The sequence below is a fragment of the Atractosteus spatula genome, chromosome 1 (assembly GCF_055471065.1).
Source record: "Atractosteus spatula isolate fAtrSpa1 chromosome 1, fAtrSpa1.hap1, whole genome shotgun sequence".
NCBI lineage: Eukaryota > Metazoa > Chordata > Actinopteri > Semionotiformes > Lepisosteidae > Atractosteus > Atractosteus spatula.
The window spans coordinates 51,249,503-51,274,896 of NC_142706.1; the positions used below are offsets into that span (position 1 = coordinate 51,249,503).

The 25,394-nt window shown below is 38.5% G+C and overlaps 1 protein-coding gene across 1 annotated transcript in view; it reads right to left on the reverse strand.

Moving 5' to 3' along the window:
- The window catches only part of rnf150a (ring finger protein 150a), a 77,937-nt gene extending 53,619 nt beyond the window's left edge, over nucleotides 1-24,318 (reverse strand). The window contains exon 1 of the mRNA XM_088909990.1: nucleotides 23,512-24,318. Coding sequence (XP_088766116.1) covers nucleotides 23,512-23,965 — 454 coding nt within the window. The 5' untranslated portion in view covers nucleotides 23,966-24,318. The remainder of the gene's footprint in view (nucleotides 1-23,511) is intronic.
- Between the last annotated feature and the right edge of the window lie 1,076 nt (nucleotides 24,319-25,394).

Here is a 25,394-nt window from a genome sequence, read left to right on the forward strand (position 1 = left end):
CATTGAAGATGTGCTGAATAAAATGTGAATTGTTGTGTGAAACAGACCAATCATTGTTGAGGTTCAAGTGTGATGACCTGGACAGGAGTGTCTAGTCACTACGGAACTCCGCTTCTTGTGTGCTGCATCCTGGAATAAACCATTTAATCACAGATGTACAACTTGTCTTGCTTTCAACAGTGGCCAATAAACCCCTTGCTCATCATTCATATTAATGATAAATATTAATCTGTATAATGAATCTACTTATATGCTATGCCCATTCAATAAAATGTACAAGCTATAAAAAAGTCTGGCATTCCTAACAATATCTAAAATTGTTCACTCCTAAAATAAAGTTGAAGGATTGAAATGAAATGGAGTATTACGGAGTAAACTGAGCCTTTTGAAATGGTAACAACAAAAAAATGCATTAAAATTATGTGAAAACTTGTCGATGGTCAATGAACATGATTTTTAAAATAAATAAATGTCCTTTTCAATGAAAGATGTAGGCATTATGTTTTATCAGGATTGACATTTTACAGCTCGGACAATCTTGGGAAAAATCCCTATATTCCAGTGTTGTTCATGAAAAGTAATCACCTTAATCCAGAAAAAAATCCAATGCTACCTGATTCATTGAAGCATCTTGATTCTTAGTAATACTACATAGACATTTTCTATACTAAACAAAGCATTGTGAAACAAATATTAGTTCTACAAAAATCCAGTTTAGGTAAAATATTATCAAAGATAGTGCTGCAAATTTCAGAAAGGTCTGTAGCTATAAAGTATGTACCTGTAGCTCTAGTGTTTACACACTACACTATGATACAAATTCATTCGGACTCATGGCTAATTACATGTCTGCTTCTGATTAGGCTGCAGAAGTGGACCGGGTGAAAGATCTTGCTCTCAAAAATGTGCTTTTAAATGTAGTTTAAAATGCTGTGGAAAGGTTTTTGGCTTAATTTGCCAGGACATAAAGATTCCGAGAGATGAACAGCATTGTTGTAGCTCTGGTACATTTCATTTTACACGTTTGTATCGGAGGAGATTTTTTTTCCCCCAAAATGAACGAAGACAAAAAATTATCAAGCGCTTTGAGAAGCCACCTTTAAAGGCGCTATATAAAATAAAGTTTTATTATTATTATTATTATTATTATTATTATTAATTAACTCCAAGCATGCGGCTGTAAACTGACGAGAAGCACAAGACATAAGACGGTTCTTCTCTGGAAGATGCCCTGGGATCTTCAATAAACACAGCAGAAGTGACCTCATTTTACAGTCTCTGTCAAGCAGCACCTTTGGCAGCACAATGGGGCTTCTGTGGCCCAGGGGGGCACTGTGCCCCAGACACAGTCTGTTACCACAGCCTGTCAGCAGCTCTCTATTAATCACACAACACCCTTCCAGAACTGTTCAATCTGGAAAATAAGAAACAACTTTCAAGACCCATTCATCATATTATAAATACTTATTGTATTCAGTCATATTTAGATTTAGTCATGCCCCCATCGAGGAACAAAAAAAGATTTAGACCTTACCCAATGTGTCACACTGAAATAATTAAAAACTGTATAAAAAAATAAATAACTGTAATTCCGCTGCACAAAGCAAAATCATATTTGTCAAAATTATGAAATAAAAAAGTATAAGGGTCACTTTTATTCATATCCCTATTTTGTAAATCTTCCTCTGGCATGGATGTAACTGACAAGACACCTCCTGTAGTGTGCTGTGAGGTTCTAGTATTTCTGAGGGGGGGTTTCTGACCATTCCCCCAGGCAGAAGCACTCCAGGTCATGCAGACCCTTGGCTTCTGTTTGAGAACCTCCTCCTTGAGTTCAAACCCTAAATATGTGACTGGCTGGGCTGAGGTCTACAGACTGAGTCAGCTAATTAAGAACATTTATCGGGTGTAGTTAGCCATTTCTTTGTCGATTTGGAATTGAGCTTTGGATCACTGTCTTGCAATGGAATGTTTATTTTCATCCAAGCTTGAGCTTCTTGGCAGAGGGCACCGGGTGTTTGGCCAAAATGTTTTGGTATGTTTTAATTCCCTCTATTTTAACCAGGGCTCCAGGACCCATACATACAAAACAACACCAAAACATTACAGACCCCCCCCCACCATATTTCCCAGTGTGGGAGAGAGTAGGAGAGTGTGAGGGAGTCAGATTCGCATTTTATAAGCCAAACACAAAGATGATGAACTTGGCCACAAAGTTCACGTTTTATTTCATCAGAACATAAGATGTGGTGATATCTGAATGAGAATTGCAGTTGGTAAAATTCAAATCACCTCTGTTGGCAAGATACACTTGTGTTCTCTTCCTGGCAGGTTTGCCTCTGTAGCAGTATCCTTAAATGATAATCAATTGTTACACTTACACAGCACTTTTCTGGACACTCAGCTCAATGCGCTTTACAGGTAATGGAGATCTCCTCCACCACCACCAATGTGCAGCCCCACCTGGATGATGCAACAGCAGCCAAAGTGCAACAGTACGCTCACCTCACCACACATCAGCTATCGGTGGGGAGAAGAACAGAGTGATTAAGCCAATGATGGGGATTATTAGGAGGCCATGATTGGTAAAAGCCAAAGGGAAATTTGGCCAGGAAACCGGAGTAACACCCCTAGTCTTTTCCAGAAATGCCCTGGGATTTTTAATAACCACAGAGAGTCAGGACCTCAATTTTATGTCGGATCCAAAAGACGGCACCTTTATACAGTATGGTGCCCTTGTCACTATACTGGGGCATTAAGACCCACATAGACCGCAGGGTGAGGGCCCCCTACTGGACCCACTAACACCTCTTCCAGCAACAACCTTAGCTTTCCCAGGTCTCCCATCCAGGTACTGACCAAGCTGAGATCTGCTGAGCTTCAGTGCGTTACCAGTTATGAGTTGCAGGGTGATATACAGTAGCTGCTGGCTTATAAATGTCTTAATAGTGACATTACAGTGGAAAGTGGTAGATTCAGCTCTTTGTGGATCATTTCATAGCCAACCCCCAATGTGAGGACAACAAAGACCATTTGCCTGCAGTGTTCAGGGAGCTCTGTGGCCTTAACCGTGAACTACTGAATGTCTTCCTTATGTTAACTGCTTTCACAACCCCAGGATAAAGGAAACCTTTTTATAATTGTTTTAAGCAAGGCATAATTATTCCATCCTTAACTTATTCCATTATAAGACTCATTTTGTTCCAGTTTGATCAGGGGTATAAATACATTTGAAGGGTGCTGTAGTTTATGGGTTTGAATTTTACATTGTATATTTCCAAATTGAAATACACAAATTGAATGAGAGAGAGATTAAGAGTGAATCAAATGCTGTAAAAGTACTGGTATAAAACCAGAAAATGTCCATCAAAATAGAAGGAAGAAGTTTAGCATGTCTTCATATTCTGATAAATGGTAGTCACAGAAAAGCAACAATCTGGTATTTCAATTTGCTGTTTATGCAACATTTTTACACATACATCTTTCATCACACCAGGGACCTACAAAAACCTCAAGACCTCAGGTTCGTGGGGTCAGTTCAATGAGCATGAACAAGACCTTTGCAGTGGCTAGCACATGGGTCAGGAGGGTCCAGGTGCTGTTCGTTCAGCTCAAGCTTATTCAGCTCACTTTCTGGCTCAGAAACATGTTAGGATTAAGACAGCTGGCTGAAAAGAGATCCTTCTCTCTCATTGGTTGCCATGGAAAATGCCAAATACAAAACATCTTGGGGATATAAAACAAATGTGAGAAAGAGCACACTAAAAACTCAGAAAAACTGAAAAGTTGTGCACAGTACAGTCCTGAGTTGTTGCCTGCTGTTTTCCTTACTAAGCCTTACTAATCATTTGTCCACCTTATAAGGGGATTCATGTGCATTATAACATTTAATTATTAAACCATTAAAGATGGAGAGAACACAATGGTTACAAATCAAATTCAGACCAATTCGTTTGACTAGTTAGTAACAGCTACTTCATCTATTGATCACATCCATTTGTTGTTTTGAAAGAAGAAAATGTTAAAGCTTTGATAACAACTGGGTAACTTGTTCCATACTCCCACAACCCCAATTTCACAATCACAATCTATTTTCTTTTCACTGTTTCTAGAACAGCAATATCTTTTTTGGAATATGATGACCAAAATGGTACACAATACAGTATTCTATACAAAATCTCAACAGTAAATTATACAATTCTGATGCAACATCCCTCGATTTGAATTCTACTCATTTAACTCAGTCAATCAACAAGATGAAACTCAATCAAGAAGATGAAAACCAAATCTACATACCTAATACCTAGGGACCCAGCCCTTTTTCTAAGAAGGCTCTTCTGGCTCAGAGTTTTCCATTTTATAGATATAGTTTATTTTCCTGCCACCTGCACAAAAACACTCTTCTTTGTCTACAAAAAAATGTAATCTGCTAGGTGTTTGGTCACTCTGAATTCTGTCTATATTTTGAATTAGTAATACTAATCAAGCTGCTTGACTAAGTGAAGTTCATACCTATGTTACAAGCAAGCCTGAATGAAGAAAAAGGTACAGTGCTTGGAATGTTACTACTCACTTTTGTACATACAGTAAACCTATTCAGAGGCAGTACATTTGCAGCATACTCAGACTTCAGATGAGGGAAGAAAAAGCAAAGCTACCAAACCTTTAAGAAATGTGGAGGAAAACTCTTGGGACTGGATAGAATTTTCTCCTGCAACAGGGAGTGTACACTGCTATGTAGAACAACTTGACCCCAGTGATCATAGTTTCATTCAGCTCAGCAGTCACTGTGGAAAAGCAACTGTTTAGATACAGTACTGTATATACAAGGTTGTTTCTTACATATGTACAGGACAGGGAAACTACAATACTATATACACTAGAGTACATAAACACCCATATCTAAATACTGCACATTAAGGTCCAAAAAAGAATATAAGAATTCCAGGAAGGGACAGTATTGCTCCTTAGTTTTACTCTAATCTCTGAATGAGTGAAACTAATACCAAGAGCAGATGACCTTTGTTGATTCTTCTGAACTTAGTATACATAGTATATTGTAGCTTTTGTTTGGGAAGCTTGAAAATATAACTGTTTTATTATACTTAAATTGAACTCATGACATACTTGAATTAATTCATTTATTATCATAATCATGTATGCGGCTAATGTGTATATACAAAGCAACTGACAGAGATTACAATTATCTATAATTTTTTGCTTACATAAATGCCAGTGTAATATAGAACTCTTAAAATGACAAGAACAACATGAAGCATATAACAGTGCTGCATAACACTGATTTCTAGTGCAGATCAGGCAAAGAAAAAGAGAAAAAAAATATTCTAAAAAATATATACATCCAACGGCAACACTTTGTCCCAGAAGTAGTAGGGAGTTTTTTCTTTCTCTACAAGTTAGCCTTGAGGACACAATAGTGCCTACGAGTGAAATCCAAAGCAGAAGCTGTAAAGAGTGGAAAAAAAGATTTTCAAACATTTTTGACTTTCATTTTTTCTTCCTCGGTACACTGGAGGAGGATCTTTGAATAATTACGTAAGTCCACCTCCACAGGAAACTAATAAAAAAGTTTTCAAGGCACAACATAAAGTGTTGCATATGTCTGGACTTCACCTGATTTATTCATGAAGCTAGACAAAAGAAGCACAGGAAGGCAAACAGAACAAAGTCACCCTTTTGTTTTATGAATGTAACTCGTACAATGAAAATGGTTCGTTAAAGGAAAATTTATAAATCGAAAAACATAATTCCTAAAGGATCCGATGTTAAAGTTTCTATCTTGCATGTGACCCCCCAGAACTCCCTTCCAACACTAGTATAAATTAGAATAGGACACCAGCCGAAAATATCAAGCATTGTTGCAGCCTCAGAATAACTAATTAACATATAAACATCACATACAAAGTACTAAACATTTAGTGAAATCATATTTACCAATCGGGTCTTCGACAACCAGTAAACAAATAACCCCCCAATCACTTTGTTTACAATTGTATAAAAGATAGAACAATTATATCTCCTTTCAAGCTTCAATTTAATCATTATAATGAGGAAATAAGAATAAAAAAAACAAGAATTTGTAATGCTCCCCTGTATCACAAATCTGAATGTAGTGGTAGAGGCAGTAGTGGTCGATAAGCCAAATTCATAGCAAGACAAATGTTTTTCTGATTACTGACCCTCATCCAGTCACTTAAATATTTCTATTTTTCTGGGTCACAGTTACTGCTTTTTTGTGCTTTCTTTTCTTTACCTGTGATTTTTCCACACATTTTGGACTCATGATGGATATTTATTGCACAGACAATGCAAGATAAAATACACAATGAAGAGAGCTCACACACGGCAACACAACAAGTACACCGTAAGCATGTCTAAACAGCTTGATAAAATCCTAAACTGGGGGATTACTGTATAAACAGAAAACATTTGTTCATAGATTGCCGAGGTCAGCTACGCAAACTTCTTCACTTTTGAAGTGGAAAAAAAAGTGGACTTCAATGTTGTCAACACTGCTGAAATCAAAACTTCATTACAAGTTAAAAAGTTGGGTGTCACTTTTGACTCTGTACTTTAATTTCAGATGCATATTAGCAATGTCACAAAGCATGTTTCGTCAACCTGTGTAAGGCTGCTCAATTAAGAACCTTACTCTGCCAAAGGGTGAAAAACAGACTCTGATGTCTTGAAATCATTAAGATTAGACTATATTGTACCATCTAACTGTATTTAGTGAGGCATTTTCTAAGATATTAAACAGGCTTTGGCATATCCTGAAATCTGCTACCCATGCATGCTGTCCATGTACAAACCAAAAGAAGTTTTACTCCCATCCTCTGTACCTTGTACTGGCTCCCTGAGAGAACTTGCTTACAAATAAGGTATTACATAGGCTTATAGATTATTTTAAGAACTTACTGCTGGAAAACAGACCTGCTGTTTGGGATCTGCTGATTCTGGCCTTCTTACTCAAAGACCAGGCTCAATATAATGGTTGACAGAACCTTCTAGTTTGCTCTAAGTCTGCATAACTTGAAGCTCAAAGCCAATTAGAGACTCTGTAGTTCTTAACATTTTTTTTTAAAACCTGCTTATAGACCTATTTTTTTTAATTGAAGTTCTTACTCTGGTTTTTACTACGTTATTTTGCTGTAATATTTTGTTGAAAACCACTCAAAAATGTCTACAAATTGTGATGCAATTGTGTTGCAATCAGAATTGTTACAAAAATGATCATTTTGGTAATAACAGAAAGCATTTTGTGGGAATTCTAGTTAGGCAGACAAATGTGACACACACAATCTTAAGAAAGGTTACAAATGAGAGAAAACCATTAGTTAGCAGTTAAATCTATCCAAGGATTTCATCCAGCCATTCCTTAAAAGATGTCGGTGTATCAGCTTTAACCAACTGGCTGGACTGCTTATTACAAGCTCCTACATACCAATGTCTAGACTACAATTGAAAAATAAGAGCATGTAAGCTAGCCAGTCAATTTTGAAATGTTTTGAACTCTTTATATGGGATAACTAGTGCTAATCAATTAAGATAGATCAGAGGGAGGAAATATTTAACTATGCAGCACAAAAAGGTTAAACAGAAATGACACCCTGTAGTTCCACTCATCCAGTTGATTTAAGAAAATGAAGTGCTTTGCATTTCCCAGGCATAGCTGATGCTGTAAGTCTCTAGGCTTTAGGCACTTCTTTCATCAAACACGGGTAAAAGTTTGGAAATGGGTTACGACTTGCCCGTTTTGTAGTTGTTCGTTTTGTGTCTGTAAAGGGGAAATCTACAGAGCAAGCAGGGCAAAGACTGAAAGCAGACAATAGTCCTAACAGTGATTTATCCAGAAGGCTTTAGGCCACATACACAGGGTCCATATTAGTTCTTGGCAACTGTCCACTAACAATCTGCATAACTGCTCCCAAATGTACTGCTTTAAAGAGAATGAGCTCAATATGAGTGGAGAACAGCTGTTGCTTGTGGAATCAAATGTCCTCTCCTAACCACCAACTCCTTACATATTGCATAATTATGCACTGCACACTATAAAACAGAATAAGATTCTTAAAATGTTTATGTTGCAGCTTCAGCTCAAACCTAAATGTTTGCAAAAATAAGGCATGACATTCTCAAGGTTTAGCTTCAGCATACACTTTGTGGAAAAGAGGCTGCACAAACATACCAAAATATAGCCTTAAATTCACTCAGCCACCAGTAGAAAAAGCCAAGATGATTTTCATAGTTTCTCTTTTATGTTTTCCTCTGCTGATCTAAATGCTCCTCGTAAAACACAGTTATACGAACAGCATTACTTTCACACAGCTAAAATAAAATGAAGAATGTAAAGTCTATAGAAGATTTACAAATTACACAAGAATTATGAAAAACATCGATGGGAATAAATATTTGTGGCGTTTAGTGTCACCTGTGTTATTTCTGTTAATAATATATTTTGGTTGCATACTACAATGGTACAAATACTGTATACCTTGGCCCCAGAAAAGTTAAAAATGGACTCTAATATGACAAAACTATCGAAATATGTGAAAGAAAAGTAATGTAATGGTAATGTTTTCTCATATTTTACTACTAACTGACTTAGTGTCCCATATATAAAAATGAAGCTCCACCTGGTCACCTATATGTAATAACAGCTCTTCCAGCTTCTCTAAGAATGACAAAACCTTCTGATCACCTTAGTATAAATTCTACTTTTTAATGTGATAACATTATAGCTCTGTAGCATACACTTAGCTCTGAGCCCTGTAGCATACACTTACAAGTTGCGAAAGCACTATACATTATTGATTTGAAAGTAAGGACTGTTATTATTTGTATCTTGTAATTGGAAAACTGATTGGGAAATTGGTGTTTTAAACATATCCATGATGAAGCCAATATTTGCAGAGGAACAAATATGTATTGTGAATATGTTAAGCCATTGTGTTTTGAAATACATATGCGTTTATTTTAAAGGATTTTACATTGCTTTTAAGTTTTCCAATAGAATCCTTACACAGTGTATGTCTAATTTTCATAACTTACATAGTAGTATAAAAATTAACTACAAATGAGCCATCCTAATGCTGAAGAAGAGATACTAATCAACTGCTGTGGATTCTCTCACCTGAGTGCTGCTGACATGGCTTTACTACCTGAGTCTCCTTGGCCGTCACACCAGGTTTACAGCAAATAAGCAACAGCAGATCACTGCACATTAGCAAAACAACCCGGATCCCTTTGCAGAGGGCTGCACAAAACATCCATTAAGACCAGTACTTTTCTTCAATCCTAAGGAATTTGCAGCGATAAAGTGCCAAGAATCATAACTCAGTGGGCAGATGAGGCCTCATTCCCAATAGGAATGGATGCAATCTGGATGGAAGGGTCATGGGTTTGAATCCAGGACAGGACATTGCTGTTGTATCCCGGAGCAGGGTGTTTCACACAGATGAATCAGGCAAATCCCCTGCTGTATGAATGGTCTCCAGATTCATTTTAGATGAAAACTGGTTCTGAATTGACTGCAAAATATCATAAAATCATCCCTGCAGAAAATACTGTAGGACCCCATTGGTACTTTCTAACCTATAAATAACTAATTTATATTCTTTATGGCCAAATAACATTTGTATTTATTGTGCATAAATTTTACATTCAGACGTCAACTAAATTTATATTTAAAATTCGCAGTAGCAGTACTTCTTTGCCAGGGATTCTGGAGAGACTAGAGGCTTTACCTCAACTCTTTACGGTTATTCTCAACCCTATAAAGAGTAGAAGGAGAGACCATGAGGGGGAGTCTTGAGGACAAAGCCCTTATTCAAACTTTCTCAGCTGGGAAATCAAAACACACATATTAAAATTCCAGCTTCCTCTCCTGGAATGTCCTCAGCCTGTCAGAAATGTTTTGAAAGAATTTTTTCGTTGTTATTGCAGCTGGTTGTCACTGGCCTGACTCTAAATTAGGAAAAATAGGCGGATGGATAATTGTTCACAGTCAGGCTCCTCAAGAAAAGTATAACTTTCTCCAAAGTTATATCCTACGAATACACTTTTAATGACCTACTGATTCTAGATCGCCAAAGGTTAATTCATTGAGGTTTAGCCATGATTTTTTCCCTTCTATACACAATCCATGTGGAGCAACCTATTGTTATGAAGCCCAGCCCACCACAACAGCTCCCACAGCAGCCTGGGAGAGACGAACAAGTCAGAGACACGAATTCTCAGGCATTTCATAAACTGAAGTTAGCAATACTCCTCTTAATGACAGAGGTGGCAATACATCTTTGTTGACAAATGAAAACACAGCCATCTTTAATGTCTTGACAAAAAGGGCCAGATCCAAGGAACATAAACTCTTGATAAGATGATGACTGCAGTCGGTATTCGAATGGGTTCGAATTGTACCTCTTCTGCAAGCACCCCCCACTGTAACAAGAAGGCTTACACTCCTGTGCAGTAGTGCACTGTTCATTACAACACAGTTCTTTAACACCAACTGCCTCTAAAGATGAGGAGTGTACACTCTTGTGTACCTTTTTGATGTTTAGGAAATCGGTTTTGGAAGACTTGACAAAGTTAGAACACACACGCGCATCACGGGTCCAGCACAAGCCAGAGGACATTGCCAACTGCAGGTACAAGCCCTCACACTGTACCAAGCAAGAAGGAGGAGGCTCAGAAGTACCCAACAGCTACAGGAGTCACACGGTTTGAGCTCAGGAATCAGAGAAACAGTTTTGTGAGCTTCCAGGATTCTTGCAAACGTCTCATGTTACATTTATTTCAATATTATGTCACCTTAAAGCTAAATGAACTTGCAATGTACTGCCTTGGAGCTAGATGTAGATGAACAGTATATATTAAACAACAAAAATGTCTCTTTAGGCCAGACATCCCCATTTCATTCCCAGGAGGTCCGATTTGGCTACAGGTTTTCAGTCCATCTGGACATTATTGGTTAAAATGGACAAATTGTCCAGCTTCTTCCAACTGTTCAGGTGCTACCTTTTTATAGATAACTGGAAATCCTGAAGATACACATGCTCTCTGGGACACCTGCAAGGTCAGCAACTGTGACCCTTACAAACTCTAAATCAACTCAGATAAGCACCAATATCAATCCCAGTCAATATTTAAACTAGACCGCAGACACAGCTGGCACAGCTGCAATATAAATTCTGAAAAAAATGGGTTATATAAAACATTCTGTAACTTTCTTTCTCTTTTGAGATTCGCAAAATTCAAAATCATAAAAGACAGAAGGATAATATTTGTTCTTTAAAAAAGGTTCCTTGAAGAGAGATGTCTGAATTGACAGCCTACGCACGTACAGCAATCTACCCACAATAGCGTTCACAGCTGAAACTGCTAAACAGCAAATAATTCCACATGAAGTGGAGGGAATGTAAACACACGAGCACTGTTACTGGCTATGCACTCAATGAGGTGTAGAATAATATTTGAAGTTCAAATAGAATAAAAAGTTAGCTCAATGTTTATGAAAATGCTCCACTCCTTTCCCCATAAAACCTTCAAATGAATGTAATGTCCTGACTGCAGCAAGAGCTGATACTGCTGTCACTTTACCTTCTATTGCTTTCTAAGCGGTTAGTCTAGGGGTGCTCGGGGAGTCAATGACATACCACACTTCATCTCTTACACTAGGAGACAAAGTACTTCAGATCCTACAGAGGATGTGGGCTCCGTTTGGTTTTATCCCTCCTTCATGTAAATAAGCCTGTGATAAGCAGTTTCAAGACATGACTGTTAATGTTCTAGGCCAGGTCTGAACATCATGTGTAGTGTTCATCACCACTGTTCAGTCAATGGTGTGGAAATCAGTCCATGTGGAAACAAGGCACACACACAAACCAGATTTCATACTACAAAGCTGGGAAACCAAAGAAGACTCAAAAGAGGCCTTGAAATAACAAAACCTTAATACTAAACAAAAAGAAAAGCTTTCATATAGGCCAAAAGTTCACTAGTCATCTATAACTGCAACAAATTTACAAAGTTATTATAAGGAACGTTCTCGTGTTTTTTTAAGAAAGTGCACCGATATCTTACTGAACAAACATAACATAGGCAACACATTGTCCACCCAGGTTCAATGCGGCTCATGTCTGGAGAGTGGGGCAGTCAAGGCAAAACTTCATCTCATCTCATAAAAAGATACCAGTACACCAGCAAAATGAGGATTTGACACTGTACTGCTGAATGCTGTCCCATCAGATTAGCCCACAGGACTAATCAAGGGGAGCTAAATGTGAGGTCCCAGGACTGGATCAATGAAGCACCATGCAAACAGGCTGCCATCAATCACTACAAGTGCCAGGACACTGCTTCCCCAACATCACACTGGAACCTCCACTTCAAATGGCACATTGTTTGCAACAGTTAGCATACCGTTCATGCTTTACATAGTTTCCCTATCAGCTCTTCATTTCATCTTCGAACCTGACATAACCGGTTTTTGTTAATGCAGCTGGTGTTTCGCTGTTGACTTTATGTTCCCAAATGCTTGCTATCTTATTGATAAGCATCATAAGTTCAAATAATGAAAAGGAAAAAAAGAGGGGTAGCAGAAAATGCTTTAAAACTTTTAGGATTTAATAAACATTACGCAAGACAAAAAATGCATGTGAAGTGCAACTGTTTTTGAATTCATACCAAAAGAAACATCCACAATGGGTTAGCTGAATGATGCTTGCAATAAATTAATCACGATCAAAAGTACACTCATCTTTCAGGTTATATTACATTAAAAACCTTCAACGCTCAATCCAAGTTTGCAGTCGGACAATAAGCTCAAAAAAGCAAGCTTAAATTCAAAAACAGCCATCAGCTGATCAATCCTTACTGACGAAGAAGAAAATGCGTGATCTGCCCAGCACAAATGCACAGTCCCGTTACAACAGAAAATCAAGATAACCTCTTGAGTATATGATGATTTTCCCTATCAGTGCTCTGTGGGTACAATGTCAACAGTTCAGTGACAGGCAGCTAATTACCATCTAAGCGGAGGCAGCTGCCATGACTTATGGTGCCAGTACTTGACAGGTGTGCTCCTCCCTTATCGAGACGTGTGATCCCTTTGCAGCAGGTGTGTGAGCTAGTCTGGTGAAAAAGTAAGTATTTTAGGGTTTAACACATTTAGACATATTTAACCTTAAACTAGTCCTCACCACATCCTTATAGTAGATAATAGCCTCACTTCACAAATAACAAAAAAAAATCGAATCTACTTCATTATTTAAAAAAAAATCAGCCAGCATTACTATACTCTATTTTCCCCAACAGTGCACAAGGGGTCAGGCAGGGAGTCAGGAAGAGAAAGATGGGGAGAGGACTCACACCAGAGAACTCTGCAGCAAGACAGAGAACAGAAACAGAACGACTGACCAATTGTCAGTCAGAGTGAAACGAACCAGTGAAGAATTTGTCTTAGTTGCTTTTTTTAAAGAATAAAAGGAGAACTATACCGCTAGTTTCTTTTTGAAGCCAGATTCCGCACTGTCGTTTTTACCCAGCCAGTGACAAAGTCTCTTCACAAGTGTCAATCGTTTGTGGTTTCTATTCTCCTGTGAACAATTTAAACTATAATACAGACCTTGCTTTTCTAAGAGTTTCTTGCTAAGAGCATTACAGCTCTTACAGAACCTTAAAGAAAGGACTTATTTCAAAGATCTTTAAAATTCACAAAAACTGTGTGCCTTCTCATGTGAGAAATACAAGTGATACCACCTTCTCTCTTTTTGGAACAGTACCCATGAATATTGCCAGATTGAACACAACCGTCTCTATACTGAAGAACCTGTGTGTTAATTAGGTCTATAAACAATTACTTATGTACATCTAAAAAACTCTTTTGTTGATGATCTATATTTCATGATTTCTCATATTGCACTTGAAAGGTCACAAAAAAATATACCTGCATTTTCTGTACCAGCCCAGGCAGTGTTACAGACCTTTTATCACTGATCCATAAGGATTCATTTCAAAGCTTCGTTTCTACAGATGATAAAGTTGCTGGCTTGTGAACAAGATGTATGTTAGTGACACACTAGCACTGAAACATGGTACTAACAAGAGATCTGAAGAACAAAAAAACAACACGCGAGATTTAGCAGTTATAGGAATACAATCTGCTGAACCTATGAATTATTTGTAAAAGGGGGAGTTCTAAATTGCTTCTGACAAGCAGAAATCCTGCATAGACGTATGCTTTATGATAAAAGCTATTATATAGGATTTCTGCAGCTGCTCTTGGCAAAAGCCCTTAACATGAATGGCAATACAAACAAATCAGATAAATAACAGTGACCAGAGTGATGGAAAACCTAGTTCATGCCAATCAAGTTACAGTACAGTTGGAAAAGGAAGCTCTGGGCTAGACAGCTGGGTGGTGGGTTGGCTTCCAGCAGGACCTTATTTTCTTGCACATTAGTGAAAGCTACTGCTCCCTGTTCTTCTAAGAAGCATAAATGAGTGTAATTTTTCTCTGATTATTCATGCCCAGTGTCTCACATCTAATTACCCAAATGGATAAACAGTAGCAGCACTGAGAGATTACGGAGAGTAATCCACCAAGGTTATGCCAAGGTCAGGCGGATGAATTAATGTTTGGCGCCTACTGAGACAACGGTCAGTCAGTGTCCACACATCCCCGTCACATACACCCTCCTCCTTACACAGACTACCAACCACACTGACCGTTCTCTCTGGCTCAAGCAGCTTCTCTCCCGCTGAGGAAACAAGCAGCACAACAAAAAATAGCACAACCAATTTCAACATGGATTACCAATTCCAAATCGATTTAGTGAGAGCAGTTCTTTCTGGGAAGAGGAACTCATGCCAATGCACTCCTCGCAAGTACAGAAATCAGTTTTCATGCTTACGCCTACAAAAGTTAACCAATTTGACACCACAACATGGGGGCCCACAACATTAACATACCAAACAAATTGTTGGGCCATGATTCAGCATCGAAATTCATTCCAATAGCCTGCTAATATATAGCTTAGAATATATAACTTAGAAAGAAAGAAATAAAGTGTTAAATTGAGGCACATTACGACACAATCACCAGAATGCATAACTCTCACAGTACTTCCCAATAGATGCAATTAAATATTTTATTTAACTTGTTAAATTAAAGTGTTAATTTTCATTAAATCCCAAAAAATGCACAATTGACACAATAACAGATTTGTAAAAGTACATGCTCAAACTTCCTTGGACACCCCAGGATGTTCAGAGAACCTCAACAGCATTTCTAGGAATTCCTGAAATTAATGATTTTTCAATAGAACCTGTTATGCGAACAACATTTAAGGACATTTGTGTGGAACAGCAGCCACAAACTCGCAAGGTGTACAAAGACTTCTCATTAGCACGACTGACTGGTCATGTTCTGTATTACGACCATAAACCCATTCGTACATGATGTACTGTACAAACAGTATTGCCTTGGTTTGTTTAAGGTCACAATCAGAAAAGCATCAGGACAGCACAATGTGCAGTGAAGCGGTTTGATTTTTTCAATTTCCCAGTAAAGAGCAAACTAAAGCTCTTTGAGCATTTGTCTTTTAATATTCCTCGTTTCATATAAGTCAGCCAGTGGGTTTACATGGACTGCATTAAAGTTAAGGCAAAGAGAATCTTTGCGAGACAGACTCAGTATGAAGCAAGGATGATTTTAATTATATTATACTGTTTAGGAACAAGTAATGTTTATTCCATGCTGAAAAGAGAAGAAAGAAAACACAACATTTTGGCTGTGGAGCCTTCTTACCCACCTATATACTGTTTATGCATTTGGCTCTGAGTCTACCTCTGTTGCAGACTCATTCTACCTCTTTCTCACCTCTCAGTGCCTGATATGCCTGATGTACAGTGAGCAGGGTTTAGCATGCCGAGTTGCCATTGGTTCAGGCTGTTGCTAAAAGCTCCTCCCCAGCTGTATTCTCCATGGTGACACAGGCAAGTCGTAAAAAGGATTTGGCTACTTTATGATCTAAATTCCTGCAATGATTTAAAATCGTCTTTCAATGAACCTGGAAGCTGCAGCACAGCCTAACTACCTTCCCCAATCTTTTTGCATCCCCTAGGTCTTCTAATTGCCATTATAAAAGCAACTTAAGAACTATCTACTACTTGAAATGAATCCTATCATTAACATGTTCAGGCACACGTGTTCAACTATCACTGCTGGAATGTACAGCAGGTCCAAACAAATATTTTGTTTTTCAGTACAGTAAACTGTATTTGTGATCACTAGACTACTAAGCATGACAAAAGTAACATTTTATTCTTGGGTAATTCCATCCTTACAATTGATTTCAAAACATAAACACACTTCCTTTTCTGTTAAACAACATAGTTCCTTCATCAGTCCTATATTCTGTGAAACACTAACAGCAAGGAATATCTCTTTTTGACTTGTTTCTGTGAATCTTTCCAAAGAAACAGAATCTGCTCTTCAACTATCCTTACCATGAGTAGCTTTTTCCTTTTTCTGTTAAGAGTGATGAGTGCGATGTGCGATATCAGAGGATTTAACAGTGAGTATAAACCTTGTCATTTTCTTTTCACTGCTGTCACTAAGTGGTATTTCATCCTGAAGAAATCCAATTTTAAAACAGACTCCTGTCACATTTTGGGTAGTTCACTCATTAAGGAAGAATAATGGAAAATAAAATACAGTAGATATCTCCACAGATCAATCTTAAGCTGTTTCAAGGGGGTAATAGAATACACCCCATATATTTTAACAGTCTCATCCCAGTGGAACGAATTTAAGTAAAAAAATACTTTGGATTCCATCTATTTTCTGTCTTCTTTTCCTGGTGTGTTACACCAAAATGGCTGTTTATTACCAGTAAATACACAAGCTAGCATAAGCCTCCTTCATATCAGTTCATTTCAAACTCCCCTTCATCAAAACCGATGATGAAAATGTTTTCAACCTGTTGCAAATGTACTTTGGGTTCAATGTTTACACCCAGCTTATAACGGCTTTTTTTGCAAGACTCAAGGTCAAAAAAGGAAAAACAGAACTTTGTGGGAGAGGATATTAAAATCTGTTTAAACTCTACTGCTTTCTTCCTTGGGGTTTAGTCAGATTTTTATTTTTCGTTCCAGTGACTGAAAGCATGTCTGAACATATCAAGGTGGTGAATTCATTTCAAGAAGCCTTTCTGTAAAGCAAAATTGCAGGAACAGACAATGACTGACATGAAAATGAACAGCCTTAACATTTTAGTAAGATCCTTGAATCATCCTTGTTCATTTTGCTTTATGTTATATAGTCAACAACTAGTTTTCTAACGGTTCTATAAATTCACAGAACAGCAAAGCAGCGTGCATACACACTTCATTAATTAAGACAGACCGAATGCCCTGCTCTTGTATGTAAATTCTTGTGTACTTAAAGCTTGCCTGAAGCTAAGGCTACAGCCAGCTAAGATAAAATGATATAGTGTTGCAATCTGATCCATGCATTCTCATGAACTGGTCCATCTTGGTCAAGGCTGCAGCTACACGGAGCGCATTCCAGAAGCTCTGGGCACAAAATGGGACTGAGAACAAGAGTGCTTTCCCTCCGGACAGGAAGCTAATTCATCACAAGGCCGGAGAGATAGGGAAGATTGAAGATATCCAATCACACCGAGCCGCCGTCTCTCTCTGCGAGCTGGGAGGAGGCCATTACAGCAGGAGAGAAGCCACATGAACTAATGGAGATTAATTTCCATAAAAACTCCCAGCATTCCAAAAATGTAAATGAAACACTAATGTAATATTCAGTATTACCCAAACCAAACCAACAGGACATATGGTTGGTTCAAAATATGACCTGCCTATACAACACCCTGCAACTCAACTGGCAACCCACAGAAGCTCAGCAGGTGTGAGCCTGGCCAGTGCCTCGGTGGGAGACTACCTGGGAAACAGATCAAACACTACTTTGTTTTACCATGTAGCTTGAGTTCAAAATGGTCACTAATTTCACTAATTATTGTGACCCAAAAGCTTTTGTTTAGAAGCAAACACATAAGAGGTTTAAAACAGCTTTATACCAAACTACCCTTCCGTCATTTCACCCTTTACCACTTTGCAAATTAGAAAAATTCTTAACGGAACTTATCTGCCTGACATGAATAACTACAAAACACACGACACCTTTTTTTTTACTGTAGAAAATGTAGAAATGGACCTAAATAATAGGTAAAAGATGAAAATAGGTTTGGAGTAAAAGATTATATTGGGGTTAGAATTGAGTTCTGACTGATGTAGGGGATTTGCTAGTACTTTGTTCCTTGCCTGATTGCTCGGTGTGGAGGGACAGCCTAATCTAGGTAACATCTGGGTGGTATGATACACCTTTCACTTCTTAATGACGGAATTCACCATACTCAATGTTCTCCATGTTTTATTCTGAAATCATATAAACAACCATTACTACTAACAGAGTTTGGATTCCAAACAACAATAAGATAATATGAACCTCTACCACCTATAGTGTTCAACTAATTGTATGACTTGCGAAAGTAATTCTGTACACCTGAACTAATCTGGGCTTGTCATAGCGAAGGGAGTGACTTCTTCTGTCATCAATGTTTTAGTTCTTAATTTATCTTTGCAGTATTTGATATTTTAATGCCTCCCTCCCAGAGTTCAGTCTGAGCACTTAGGTTTTGATCAAAAGAACCTACAAATACAAATACAAATACAAAATCACTAGACCAGTAAAGTAACTGTAAGCTGCTGAAGAGTTATAAAAGTGTTCCTCAGAGAATGCAGTGGCTCTATGAGCTCACCGTCACCAAAGCCCACATTGTGGGTATTTGACTGCACATGACACTCCAGGCCAACAAAATTAACAATTTAAATGCAAAATGCTGATTCATCACTTTAGAAAAATGATATCTTCCTGCTCCTGCTCTCGTCATTTCTGAATACCTGAATATGTATTTGTGCAGTGAAAAAGGAGCAAAATTCCACAGGAATAAATCATTTGAAATATATGCTGGATTCCAAACGGCAACAAGGAGATAATATAAAATTGCTTTTTTGTCTAACTGAACTCAAAAGTCTTCATATGAAGCCGACAGAATGAAATGCAGCAACAGAGAATTACTGTACATTGCCACCTGATGGTCTGCCTTACTTGAAAGCCTTCACAGATACTGTACTGTAACGCCGTTTCCGAGCACTGTCAGAGTATTAGGCAAATCCGGTAATCTCCTCACTCTTCACATGAGTGGTTTTTAAATGAAGCCTTCAACCAAAGGCCCTGCGAAGTCGATGGTTTCTGCTGTCTGACTATACACCACAGAATCATGTAAAGGATGGACGTGAGGAGGCGATATTAGGAAATCAGATATGTCCCATTTTATCCAGTTTTAAGAACATGAGGCCAACTGAGAAATTGATCAGCTATCAATTCACCTAGACAGCATAACAGTAAGAAAACACAGCTGCTATAAATAATAAATGTTAACCAAAAATGGAAGTAAACAACATCACCACACAAACCTAACCATATTTGAGAAGGATATCCCTTCTTAGCAGCAAAATATTCACCTTTTATTAGGATTTGAACATTGTACCAGCAAAACTGTTCATTGTTAACAGTACAGGTCTAATTTTCAACTGAATCGGCTAGTTGAGAGCTACGTTGGTATAAGCACCAGGTTTTGACCAAGAAATGATACAACTGTCAATAAAAACATTTAATTTGTTCCTCAACATATCCTTTGAAACTGAATGATTGTCTTCACGTTTCTACATGCATTGGAACTAACAGAAATGGCTTGCCGAAGAATTACTGTGGCTGAGACTGAACGCCAATCAAGTGCTTCTGCTTTGAAATGGGGAATCTAATGAGGAATCTGCTAGTTAAACAATCCAAACCATTTAATCCTCTTAGACAGTAGCCTTCAATGAAATATTAATAGAGAAATTCTAAAGGCTACGTAATTAGTAAATTTCACACTGGAAACTTCAACCGAGGAATGCAATGTGACAGCTGAAATCTGCTGTCAGAACACCAGGCATTTCACCTGCGGTTCAGCACAATAAACTAGACAGTAGGCTGGGGGGACAAACCTTGACAAGAGAAAGTTCAGGAACATACAAGTTACTTCACAACATAAAGGATAAGTGAGTTCACTTCAAAGTCTTCTAATATGTCATGAACTACATTTAATTAGGTTATTTTCTTTTGGGAAACCTTCTATAGAACTTGAACTTGAACGTTAATAGACCATTCTTTGGCCAAAATGTGGATACTTAAAAATCCAGTGCAAAACCGAAAATCATCCCTTTCATCACAGAATCCTTTTAATTAAACATTTCATTTTTTCTCGACTTTTTCCCACCTTACTTCAAAACATGCAAAGTTCAAGGCTGGAAACTTGCTGCAGTATCCACCAGGAATTTCACACAGACCTTCCCAGGAGGCTTTAGATTACAGTTCAGTTAGATTTGCTGTAAAAGAATTAAGATAAGGAGAAAGCACCATCCATCCCGAAATGTGAAAATTCTGAAAAGAGAAAACCTAATTTTTGTTTGAGAAAATGAAAGACAGCCATGTTGTGTCTGTGAAAGCTGAGTTACCTTAAGTTAACTAAATGTACGGATGCATTTTAAAGAAAGAACAGTGCAGGGGTCAGGAGCAGTAACAGTAAGTTGGTTCACTGCATTGGAAATCTACACAATGACGATATCTGTCTGTCCATAAACACAGGCCAAGGTAAGGTGGCTCAAGCTAGGATCTCTCTGTAGTGATGGTAATTGACTAGCTAATAGCTATTGGAACTGTAATGAATTAGCCCTCACTACTTTGTTAATTTATTTTGGATGAAGAGAGGCTAAGACCGTTTCAGACTTGCTGTGCTTCACATTTAGATTGCATTTTTTACAACCCTTCCACTTCCCTTCTTAATTTTAAAATTAGAGTAGTGTGTTCATACTTGAGCCTCAAAGAACAATTGCACAGAAATTGAAATATGGAGGACATATCATTGTTTGCAACATTACCCGAACTACACTTCATTTACAGCTGTTATAAGACACGAAACCACACACCATCTTTCATTCACATTTTGACAGAGCCCGGAGTTTCCTGTGGTCAGTGAACCAAAATAGAGGAAGAAGATCTGTGAAGAAGTCACTGCTTTGAGACGCAGCGGTGTCAGCATGAGGAAGCCAAGCAAGGGCATCGAAGTGAGCTTCGAATTCATCAGATTCAGCCTTCCTGGAACTTCACTTTCTTAAAACAAGCCTTGCTGAATGAGTTATTTATTTACATTAGGAGACACAGAGGTGATGCTGATCCAGTCAATGCTGAAGAGCACAGCATAAACAAATTAGCTGCAGGTTTTTGCACACACCTCATTCTCTCCACACACACCACAATTCATTATTTTAAATTGTGCGGTGTCATGGTTAGGGCTACCACTAACTACAGTGTCATAGTAAGAACCCAGGCAAAACTTGGACACTGCCTCCTTTCACGATAGATTTCAACATTTTTTACAATATCGCTCTCCTATGGTAAAATGAGCGTGCAAAAAAAAAACAACTGGATTTTCGTGTATAGTTTTTTTTAATAAAAAAGTTCACATTTTGCTTCTGCCGGCCATCAGAACAGCACTTCCACATTTCTCTCTGCTGGAGCAGACCCCCCCACTGACCTGTGCTACACACTAGAGGTCCTTGCCCAGGGGTCAGCAGCCTTTCAGAAGGGACGTGCCAAGAGTTAGTTCATCCACTTGACCATGGTGTTATAATAGTTCAATTTACATACTGATTAATTAATAAAACTTAATCAACATAATTAACCAATTAAGATGAAGACCTTATCGTTTATCCTTGTTTTTCTTCACTGGATTCTCCCTAAACTTCAAGGTCCTTAAGTCTGTTGTAATTCATGTGAATTTTGGAAGACATATTCTACCTGATAAGATTCAGTTCAAGCCATCTTGACAGAATGTACACAAAAGAGTGTGGAAAAAGTCTGGTTAAGAATTTCAGGAAGCCTTCTTCCATCCCAGCTCAATGAGTAATGTGTAATTGTGTGAGGAGCAATTTGGGATATAAGAAAGTCTGACCTGGTTTTCATTAAGGGATGCCTGTATCCTGGCAGATGCGTTATCAGCAGCTCTCCAGATCTTCAAAAGACAATTCCAGAACAGACACTTGCTACATTCCTGCTTCTTCAAACCTACCACCCAACTGAAGACACTACATGGGGCAGATACACAGAGTCGATACCCCATTCTGAATCCCACTGATTATATCTAAAAGTGCCACAGCAAGCAGCTGCTAAACACAAGCCCTCTTCCCACAGCTAAGGCAGGCCTGAGGGAAAAAAACAACCAAACTGCCAAAATCTGGATCACACCATCAGAAAAAACATATCTGTCCTACATGGCAGAGCTCTTCATGAGCTATGATGAAAATCTACTAGATTACAATGTTATCCACAATTTACATGTATAGATATACCACCATAAAAATCACTAAGTGTGCTTTGTTTCTATAAGACTGAAGACCTTCGCAATACAACAGCACCCTTTAGCACTAAGTTATAGCCCATATGCCACTGTCCGTTTACATCAGAGGCCTGTGAGTCCCTTTATCAATTGTAATAAATACACGCAAAATATTCCGCAGACTAGTAACGTGGCATTGTAATTGCCGTGTTCAAACAAAATTACCTCAAACTAAAAACACATTGCCCCTTTCTCAACGTTGTTGTTGTAACTTAGATCATATTTCTGTACACGTTTACCAGGAGAATGCTTTTTACACCCAAAGACTATCTTTCTCTGTAAAAATCACGTTAAAGAAGACCAGACAAAAACAACTGCCAGAACAATTGTCGCCGATGGCGTTAATCATACATGTTCTACCTATGTGACAGGCAGCAGTGAAAAATCAGTGAGATGTATAAATTTGCAGAAAAACGTTGAACATTCGTCTGATCACAAAGGAATTTTGTTTGTGAGTGAATTATTACCTGCCAACATTTCTTGCTGTGTGTAAAAACATAAAAATGAAGCACAACACATAATGAATTAAATTGAAACGTTTAACTAGGGACTTTTTAAAACATATAATGCGTGCTTTTCATGTTAATACTAGCAGTGAAACTAGTGATACTCTACCTTGTACAAAAAAAGTCTTTAGTGGACAACTTCTTGCATCCGTCATTTTTTCATAGAGCTAAGACCCCAGTAGTAGAAAGATATCTTTCTTGAAAACAAACTGCCTTGAAGAAAGCTTAATTCTAATCATGCGTACTACTCGAAGTGGAGACTTGTCGTTCCTGAGATCTTAACACGAACAACAGGTGATGTTGCTTGTTGCGTTAATAGTCCTGTCTGTGGCTCCAGGTTTAAGTTTTACTCCTATTCCAAAACACCACCAATTTAACACCTAGATAAGGAGATACCCAGTACTTACCAGGATGGGGCATTGTGATCGTTTCGTTGGCATTGCCGGAGCCCACGTTAAATATGACCACGGCAGACGCGTTTTGGTTTGCAGCGTGACGAATTTTTTCCTTGAAAGTGCAGTTACCTCTAGTTATTAGAGCTATCCAGGTGTTGGCGTTTGGGGGGACAGTGAATTTAGTGTTGGGGTCGCAAGCCTGCCTGTCGTGCAAAGACGAGGGCATCACCACCAACCCCTTGGCATCCTGTTTTAAAGAGTGCTCGCCGTAGCGACCGCACTCGGTTTTCTCCGTTTTGATCTCCGAAGTCGCGGGATCCAGGTAGGTGATGTTTACGAAAGCGGTGTACCATTCCTCCTTTTCCGCCACCGTAAAGTCCAGGCAAAGCAAATGCACAAAACAAAAGGAGAGCAGCCATGTTGAGAGAGCCAGACTGCGGCAGGCTTGGATGAGGGACATTGCCATATTAATTCGGAGGTCTCCAATGTTCCCCTCTGCCGAGCTCCTCTGCCTCCCGCCGCCAGTCAGCCTCGATTTGTTTTCTGTTGTCGCTCTGTGATTTCTTCCCCCGAGAATTCCTGGCTAAAAGCTGCTCGTTTCTGCAGCGACGCGTCCCCGCAGAGTCTCTCGTACGCTTTTAGCGATCCCAGGTCTCTCCTACGAATAAAATGTAAGCCTAGGCTGTTAAAGGAGATGTTGTTTCTGGGCTGGCGGTTGCAGGAGGCGCTTTTATGATGTCGTTGCTGCTGTCAATGTGCCTGGCCCGTTCTGCTCTGTGAATTGGGAAAGGCTAACAAAGGAGCGCCATCAAGTGGAGTGAAAGGAGGGCCGTGTCGAGTGGGGGGAGTCACTGTTGGGAGGAGGTTAAACTGACTGGCAGCCCCAGCGTGCAGCTGATAGATCAACTGTACGAGAATGAATGTTCACAGTGGTTTAAAATTAAAATCAGATTAAAACAAATTAAAAGACAACGTGTTGGCCATACGTTACATTTGAATTTTATGAACTGTTCTCGTTCAGTACGACAGTCAAACTTCAGGTCATGTAAGGGGTTATTCATTAAAAACGTATTTCTAAGGGAACAGTGCTAGGATAGGTACATAAAGTTATGTTTTGTGTTTATTGAAACGACATAAACATCACCATGGAGAATTTTACGCTACAGGCTATGTTACAGGCACGTACACAGGACCGTAACTGGCATTGGTTATGCACCGCGGGACAAGTTAAAGTTTCAGAATCGACACGTGTACAAGATGTACAACCAAAATCCCCGAAACTAATCTGTTACTGTTAATTTATTTAGGGATTGTGTGAAACTGGCATTACTGATACATTATTTATTAATTGCGTGGATGCTACTTCACAGTGTTATATTCTGTACTTTATGTATTTTAAACGTTTGCCCCACTCTTGAAATCATGGGTGTCAAGAGGGTACAGGCGTTAATGTACATGGCCATTGCACACGCTAGACTTATTAAACGAAGCGGTGTGTCTGTTCTGGTGCAAGGCCATTTATTTAACTTTCTATAAATACAGTATACACAAATTGACTTTATTTTAGCTGCTATACGTCACCACAAGATGGCGTCTTTTGCCTTTTTTCAAACAATCTCACTCCAGTGAAAAGCGCCCTCTCTGGCGCCACCTGCATGCGCGTAACTAAAATAGTTGTAGTTTTGCTAAGAAAATGTTTAAAAGATTAATGAAAACTAAACATTATAACTTTTTTCAAATCTGTTTTTTATGGAAGTATGTTGTTTAAGTATCTGCAGTGAGTCATAAGCTAATGATTGCACTTGTGTCTTCAAATTGCGTTTAGTTATCTTTTATATAAACCAGAAACACTGCAAGGGAAATTTGAGAATACTTTTTAGTTTTTTGTAAAAAGG